The 8,702-nt window shown below is 40.1% G+C and overlaps 1 protein-coding gene across 2 annotated transcripts; it reads right to left on the bottom strand.

Moving 5' to 3' along the window:
- Window positions 1-976: 976 nt before the first annotated feature.
- Window positions 977-7,855, bottom strand: dtx3 (deltex E3 ubiquitin ligase 3). Of its 2 annotated transcripts, XM_026921327.3 has the most exons (5): window positions 7,017-7,855; window positions 6,800-6,846; window positions 4,404-5,200; window positions 4,068-4,285; window positions 977-2,784 (listed from the first exon to the last, which is right to left on the bottom strand). In XM_026921327.3, exons 1-5 carry the CDS (start codon window positions 7,094-7,096, stop codon window positions 2,709-2,711), a joined length of 1,218 nt encoding a protein of 405 aa, XP_026777128.1. In that variant the 5' UTR covers window positions 7,097-7,855; the 3' UTR covers window positions 977-2,708. The 2 variants fall into 2 exon arrangements, with proteins under 2 accessions (XP_026777128.1, XP_026777129.1); XM_026921328.3 differs by lacking the exons at window positions 6,800-6,846; window positions 7,017-7,855 and adding an exon at window positions 6,158-6,494.
- Window positions 7,856-8,702: the final 847 nt, after the last annotated feature.

The following is an 8,702-nucleotide window of genomic DNA, read 5'->3' as shown; positions in this document are numbered from 1 at the left end:
TAGCATGTCAGGATTCCAACAAACACTAAAACAGCATATACACTCTTAATTTAAGTGTGGTTAGTCTGTGACTCCCCATAACATTTTAAAATATTAGCACACAACTTGATAAAGTGATATTTGTAATATCCATTTCTAAAGTAAATGAATAAAACAAAAGAGGAGATTGTCGGCTTCTCTCACAACCCGATTTTTAAATCCCCACATGTAGTAGAGGCCCCAATTTTGGGAACCCCTGGGTTAAAATAAATCTTGTAATTGAGTAATTTATTTGTCGCCTTAGACATCATATTCTACTGGATGCCCTATCACACACTTTAATCCAAAAGCAATCAACAAACAAAGCTTATCAGCTGTGGGTTCAGAGTCATTGCTTAAAAGTCCAACATTGGCTCTCTGTCTTCTTACTTCTGGAATCTGAACCCATACCCTGTTGATCATTAATAACATAACCACTATGGACCATAAGCACTAAAGAACATAACCACCAAAGAGTGTCTTGAGGGTTCTACTGAAATTTCTCACACAAACATCACAGCAAATTCACGTCAAACAATATTCTATTCTATTCAATATTCTATATGCTCTTAGTACATAAATGGATGTCAAATGTTAGCCTATGCCTCAAGGTCAGCATAAGTATACAGGATAGTATGAATGTTCCACAGAATTCAGTCTTCTGCAGAAACTGCTCTTTATTTCATCAGTGCAGTCTGCCCTGATGATTGCATGTGAATCGCTTCCTGTTGTGAATATTATCCATATTTATAATAAAATATCCCTAAATTATGCACTATTCTTTAATATTCTTTAACTGTCTGGTTTAACTAATGATGTCTTAGTGACTTCACAAGAGAGAGCAGATCTGCAGATCAACCAATTATGCAGTGATAGCTTTCACTTCCTGTCAAAATTTACAAAACAGTGTTTGTGCAAAGACTTCTTAAGCGAATAATAAAAACTCTCAGGCTGCATAGCAACTGAACAGAACTCTTTATTCAAGTATGAAAACATAAAGCACGTATTGTAGCAGACAGGTCTGTTGTGTACAAATCAACACAGTCATAAAGGCAAATCATGAACTCTGAATAACAATCAATTATCTTTAAGAGGCTTATTTCTTCCTCATCTAACATGAACTGCATAGAATTTTGCATGATTGGTGTCACTATATCATCCAAAAGGATCTTCGTGTTGGTCCCTTAACACAAAATGAGGAGGGAGATAAAACAAAAAGAAACATTTTAGACAGCTTTAGACATATTCAGTGTTTCTTTTTTCCATTTCATGATAATATAGTTAATAAACCATTTTAGAGCCAAACAGGCATAATCCTCACATTTTGTATATAGCAGAAAAGAGTTCAAGTCTGTAATAATTAACCAAATCGCATAGGTACTATAATGTTCTCGACATACTGCCATGCTTCATGTTTCTGGCTATAACCGGTGACCACTCACTACAGAGAAATCTTTATCACTCGTCAGAACATGCTGCGATCTTTAGTTAACAGTACAATAACAGACTGAATGAGAAAATAAACACTACTGCATATTTCTTTTCCATTATACTGCTGGGATAAACTTTAACTAATCACATGGCTGTAGAATCACACCAGAACTGTAACAGTATAAATTAAGAAAGCCTACTGACATGAAATAAATCCAGTGATTTCCGTTTGCTGGATTTGAGGCTTAAGTGTGATTCTTCCATAGTGGAAGAATCCGATTGTGCCTTTCATTTGATTTGGGATAGTCTACAGGTCTTTTTTTAATGACATCTTATAGAAGCTTGCACATTCAAGTCAATAACAGACATGCAAAAGAAACCTTCCAAACATTTTTTTTTAAAGCTGATCTAATCACAGGAGCAATTTTTGACTGGGGTTTTCCAAACATTTACCAAAACACAAAGTACAGATGAATTAATAATTATTAGTAAAAAAAAAATCAAGAGAAAGGTTTTTTTCTATATCTTGAAAAATAAGATCTTTCTGGATGAAATAAAGAGGAAGCCAAAAAAAAAAAAAAAAAGAGTATAGGATCTGACATCAGCTTGTAGCCGCTAAACTGGTCTCTACATCCGCAAAATGCTGCGTATCTGGAAACAGACCAGAAATCAGCTCCGAAATATAACAATTAACATACATACATAACTGCAAAGTGCCTTGTAGTGCTGCTTATGAAAAACTAACAAAAAAATGGCCCAGTATCAGTATAGCTCTGGTTTGCTTTCTTGGTCCAGACAGTGGCAAAACATTCAAAGAACAAGTCAAAGAAAACCCTCTGGATGGAAGAAACAGAGAGAAGACAGGAGAAAGCCATTTGTCTAGAACATGAAAACAGTTTACTTCCCTACTACAACAGCAGAAAGAAGTTATTCACCACTTCATCTCAAAGTTCAGCAAACCACAGGGCTTTTGATTTCGCCCTTAACTTTTCAAAGTGCCGTCTCTGAAAACAATAAAAGTGTGGAATGCACTGCACTCAATTATAACGTGTCACTTATTGCAAGAAAGCAATCACTTTTTGTTCAAACAAAATGAAACAAATCAACACAATCTCGGTGTTTGTAAAAGCCGCCTGACCAAACCGGTACTGTAGAATAGCTGTGATTTACATTAACACAGTGAATCACTGGATAGTCTGTGGTCAATCTGGTCCACTTGCCAGGTCGCTAGTTGTCCCAAAGTGCTGAGTACCAAAGGATCAGTCAGCCGTTATTCCTTTTTCCCGCAACTCCTCCGTCACCCGCACGAGGTATGTAGGATCTGGGTAACCAAAGCTGTAAAAGAAAGAACAGATATATAATCTTGCCCTCCATACCTCTTTATAAAACGCCTTCTTTCAAAGACATGTACACACAACTGTATCATGATATAGCATCATATCCTGAAAAAGAGACAAACTACACCAGAATCGACCAAGCAAAATAATTACTGGTCACACAAAATCAGATCAACAGAGGTGCCATCACTGCTAGCAAGAAAATCCTAGCAGGCAGAAAGAAAAAACACAAAAACCCTAGCGTATGTAGGTGGACGAGATGACTTTTTTTTAGCTGTGCAGCATGCACCATAAGAAAAGACTGAGGCAAAAGTTCAGTGTGGTGGTTACTCCATTTTTTATCATAGCAAATGCAACTGCTACCAGAAGCAAATGCATGCCCTGTTTCCTTCATGCCCCGTTTCCTTTCCCCTTCACTGACCGTTCAGTCAGAAAAGCATAGCTTTCAGGTGGTTCCCATTTTGGCATAGCAAGAGGTCAAGAATCATAAATGCTATGGCTAAACCGTAGATCTTGGCACCCTGAATCAAGCTGTCATCAGTTATAAAGCCATTCCCACTGACTATGAAGATATTTAAAACACTCTCTAACAATCTTAAAACAATCTCTATTTGGCCATCTAGATTTTGGCCAAAGAGAAAGTTTTTATTACATATTTTGGGAAACATGGGGAAGACAAACATAATATAAACCAAAAAGGATGTATGTTTAAAGGCCAAATCAAGACAGACCAAGTCCAACCCCAAAAGTAGACCAAAGACAATGCCTTTTTTGGTCAGGCTGCTCAGGCCAGCAATGGACATCTTTGGTGAGTTGGTTCTTACTGGATTCAAATCTCTCAAACATTTTCTTAGGCTGTAATCGTGGAAATGAATCTTGTCTAAATTCCCTGCCACTGCTTACACAATTAGTAACTACACCACAGTCCTACAGTATTACGATAGTGATTAGCTGTCCGTATATAGCATACGCTTGTATGGGCTGACCACGGAAGGCCAAAAAAATAATTATCCATGTTCATTTTATCTTGGTTTTGTCCTAGCATGTTTATAGTCTACTACTATCCATTATACTCCTAAACCGGGAGGATAAAGACAGTCCCGGTCAGAACTAATGTGCATTAAGCCTGCCCCTGCTTCTAATCAAGTAATGTACTCCTCATGAGCCTCATCATGCTTGAAGGAGAACAATAACTCTGTGGCGCTCCCACATGACAATTAAACAGAGATTACCACAGCAAATCTGTTTTAATCAACAATACATTTGTATAAGATGGCATACCATCGTGGTCCACCCCATATAGAGGTCTTGTGGTGGATATCGTTCCATGTGATGACATTATGCATGCCTGTGGTCATAGAGGTTCCTATAGTGAAAATGAGCCGTTGTTCAAAAGCCCGCCGCAGCAGTCGCAACACACGGTTACCCTCTGGGCTGTCCGGTAGGTAAGCCACGCGGTCTGTGCCTGGATACCGCACCCCAGGGTTCGGGTGCTCTTGCTGGAAAAATAAAACAATACACACAACCCAAAATGAAAACTGCATGGTGATGATTGCTATTTAATTCAGTCGAGCTGCAAAATAAGACAGGAAATCACAGTTAAGTCGATATACTTACTGATTGGAATCCTGGAGGGAAGCTATAGATAATGCATATGCAGCCATAGCCCTGATGCCCAGGCAACTCCAGATCTGGGTCTCTTTCCACCATCATGCTACCATTTGCTGGCTGATTCCCAATAAGCTGGCCATAAACGAGCCTGCACACAGGACAAGCCTTCTTCACCTGGAATGCCTGTTCCAGGCAGGAGCGACAGAACGAATGGCCGCACTTCTCCAAAGTCGTCTTCTCCACCATCTCTCCCATGCAGATGGAGCAGATGGCACTGTCATCTTCGCTCGACCGGCCTGCTCCCGAATCACAATCCGTCTTTGCTGTGGCTTCGTGCAGCATGGGCAGAACAACACAGGAGTCCATCTCAGTGCTTTTCCTGCACCTTTGCTGCTGCCTCTGGGATCGACGTGGCTGTGGAGGAGGGGGAGGAAGCAAACTGCCCTCAGCATCTGTTTCCACCACCCCAATACAGGGTAACAGAGAGCGCTTTCTCTTTGGAGCAGCTTCCTGTTTGGTCATCTCCTTGCGGGCACAGCGGCACAGGTCTATAAAGGCTTTGCGTGTAGCAGGTGAGACTGGGCCTTCCATCAACCTGGTCCTGCCCTCCACCGGTGAGAGTCTTACAGCACAGCAGCCTCCGCGCTCTCCACGGCGCACAATTCCAGCGCTCAGTCCCTGTTTATCCTCAAAGTCAAGCAGCCACGGCCTCCCGGCTGCTGCCAGGTAATCCCACACAGCCTGAGACACCAGTACCTCATCACTGCCCTGGCCTGCACGCACACTCATCTCATCAGAGGAAACTAGGCACAGAAATCAAGAAGGTGAGAGGAGAAGGTGAGAGGTGAGAGGACACCAAAACCAGTCCTCATTGTGTTTATATTACCAATACAGATGCAGCATGGCTCCATCAAATCTCTTCACATTATATGTACTACTACTAAGGAAACAAGGTAGCACATGCTTATTCTATCAATGTAACGTTATTTCCAGGTTTTTGGCAGACATTCCTCAGCACTACATGCACGAATAGCATCAGCAAAAATTCAGCCTAAATGTAAACTAATATGAACTAGATTTATATTCATACAACTTGGTAGCCTACTTTTAAATCCTCCTAGCTGTAGTTGGACCAAAACATACATGCATATGTAATCTACTCTGAACTGCACTCGAGAAAATACATACAAGTAACATGCAAGGGTAGCTTATCAAATAAATTATTATTATTATTATTATTATTATTATTATTATTATTATTATTATTTTAAATCACGACAAATCGTATATTTTATCCGTTTAGAGATACATTTAATGTTGTGGAACGTCCGCGAGACAAGTTAGTTCCTGGTTTCACTTGCATTAGTCATCCCCTCACCAACTTCTCTTTTTTTCTCTCTCGCTCTTCAAGTTAATAAATAAACACACACACACACACACACAGCTTGTCATGTTACGAGAAACTGGAAAGCACATGAACTGAACATGAAAACAAGGATGCTTGCTCTATGAAGGTGACATTATTTTCAGGTTTTAATCAGAGCTCGAGACGTTTCACGGAACTACAGTACATGCACGAATTGCATCAGCAGAAAATCGGGCCTAAATGTAAACTAATGTGAACTAAGACATATTCACATTTACACAAGTTGCATGCTTACTTTTACACAATGCAGATCGTGCAAAGCTAGAGAAAAACACATACGTGCATACTCTGAACTGCACTCGAAAAAAATCAGAAGAGTAGCGCGCGCCGTTACCTTTCTTATCGAGTAACACGCCACAGTTAACGAGTCGTTCTTTCCGGTGTTGTAGGCTATCAGCACACCTAATCTCTTCACGGAATATTCTAGACTTCTCAACTCTGCTTTAGGTGTGTATATGTGTGTGTGTGTGTGTATATGTGTGTGTGTGTGTGTGTGTGGGCTGATGAGAGAGTTCATAGCATCAACAGACGTCAAATATCAACAGGCGCGCGCGGCGCGGCGCTGAACCGAATCAGCTGTTTCCGAAAGGCACAAAAACACCGGATAAACAAAGAGCTCGCGCTCCTGTCTCCGCCTCCTCCTCCACTCAGCCAACTGCAAACAGCCCGCATCACACAGCAGCCTTTATTATTATTATTATTATTATTATTATTATTGTTGTTGTTGTTATGATTAATAATAATAATAATAATAATAATGATGATGATAATAATATGATTATTGTTGTTATGATGCTGCTGCTGATTATTATTAATAATAAATAAGTAAATAAATTTATTATTAATCAATTATTATTATTTCAATAAATTGTTTAATAATAATAATAATAATAATAATAATAATAATAATAATAATAATAATAACATGGTAATAATAACAATAATAATAATAATTAGGGAGAAAAAAATCTTTTACCTTGTGATCCCATAAATTCGCCCTTAACGGCAGGTTTAGATATCACCCTGTTACAGAAAACATATAAACAAGATTACTTTTACTGACACATCAGCTGTGCAGGATCAAAGACAAAAGAGACGTGTTGCAACTTTCCGTTTTTCATGTCATTATTTTGAATAAAAGCTTTAAAGAAGAAGAAGAAGAAGAAGAAGGCATGCATTGTCTTTAAGCTCACCTCGCGTGCAGCCGGAAGAGCTCGGTATATGGTTGGTAATCTACAGCACCCTGAAAGCGGTTAAGGTCCGATGGAAGCATAAAGACAAGCGCTGCATTGGGTTCACCTTTCTGACACAGGAGTTACACCGGATCATGACCGTATAACCGATGCATTTTGGTTAAAGCACACGTCAAGCCGTGTAGCGTCTACAGTCCACATTAACGCACGAGCGCTGTGTTTTGGTGTTCACTTCCCTCTCCGGTTCCTACCGCGTGCCATCCCTGCACACCGAGCATACATGAAACCATGGCTGAGTTGATTTATTTTGTTCCATTTACCAGAAGTAACCGGTAACGTGAAGTGGGTGTCATCTCTGCTTGATCTAGTTTCCAGTCCCTGTGATAAGGGAAGCCGGAAGTTCGTCACTCGGATCGTGGCGGATTAAAGTCCAGCAGGAGTCTGGCCACTGCACGGCGCCATTTTGAATGGCAGTTTTTCAATAAGTGTGTCGGATTAGTTTAAGATTTCGCGTTGGCTACATGTTCGAGTCGTCTAACCGTGTTTACTAAATGAAAAATGAAGATACCAGCTTCAGGCTTTAACATGTCTAACTCATGAAGGCTTTCTTTGCTTTGAATATGACCTGCATTTGTGGCTCAGCTAGCACTGAATTTATTACTAACTAAAGTACATCACTTCAAAAAAATTCATTCATTCAGATCTATTTTTAAATGCTGACTCCTGTCCATGCCTTCTGATTAAATTGATTTGGGTCAGATTTGTTATCACGTTGTCAGGTTAGGCAACATAGTCATATATCATACATAATGAGAGACCTTGACTAACTCTGGTCTTTTCAAGTGTCCATTCTTTCACATTACTCACTGTAAGAAGTAAACTGTGTAAGGAATAAAACACCATGGGGCCTCCCTGAAGTTGTTTCTGTTCCTATAACAGCACATCCTAGGGTATTTTATTCTTCCTGTACCACAGCACTTTGCCAACAGTGCTGTAGTTTTTATCCTTTTAGAGTTATATTGTGGAAAGTCTGTAAAATAAATAAGTTCCTGTTATCAGTTACATTATAGTAGCTATGAGCAGATGTTTCCTCGCCAGCCTTGCTTTTTTCTCTGTCTTGAAGTTAAGTGAAACACACACACACACACACACACACACACACACACACAAAGCTTGTCATGTTACTGAGAAACTGGAAAAGTGCAAAGCCTTCTGTTCTGAAGACTATCCCATGTCAGAAAACTCACTGACTGCTACTGACAGTGCTGACACTGGAGACTGTTAAATGTTAAATAAAAGTCCATCCATCCATTTTCTGTACCACTTATGTAGGATCGTAGGGGAACCTGGAGCCTATCCCAGGGAACAAGGCAGGGGACACCCTGGATGGGGTGCCAACCCAACACCGGGCATAATCACACACATACTGACACACCGCAGACAATTTAGAGATGCCAATCAGCCTACAATGCATGTCTTTGGGGTGGGGAGGAAACCCCCAAAGCACAGGGAGAACACAGCTTCTGAGATTTGAACCCCCAACCCCAGAGGTGCAAGGCAAATATGCTAACTACCAAGCCATTTTTGGTAGTGGATTTTGGATTAGTGGATTAAATGGATTTTTAAATCCATTTACTGTTAATCTTACATCATGTGGAGTGTCCACCATATAAGCCCCTGTGTAAA

The sequence above is a fragment of the Pangasianodon hypophthalmus genome, chromosome 16 (genome assembly GCF_027358585.1).
Source record: "Pangasianodon hypophthalmus isolate fPanHyp1 chromosome 16, fPanHyp1.pri, whole genome shotgun sequence".
Taxonomy (NCBI): domain Eukaryota; kingdom Metazoa; phylum Chordata; class Actinopteri; order Siluriformes; family Pangasiidae; genus Pangasianodon; species Pangasianodon hypophthalmus.
Note: the sequence above shows the minus strand (reverse complement) of the source record. Positions and strands in the feature narration are given on the sequence as shown.

Coding starts and splice junctions, on each gene's coding strand:
- dtx3 (XM_026921327.3), bottom strand. CDS start 7,096: ATGCTTCCATCGGACCTTAACCGCTTTCAGGGTGCTGTAGATTACCAA. Junction 6,847..7,016: donor CTCTTCCGGCTGCACGCGAG/GTGAGCTTAAAG, acceptor TTTCTGTAACAG/GGTGATATCTAAACCTGCCG. Junction 4,286..4,403: donor TCCCTCCAGGATTCCAATCA/GTAAGTATATCG, acceptor TTATTTTTCCAG/CAAGAGCACCCGAACCCTGG.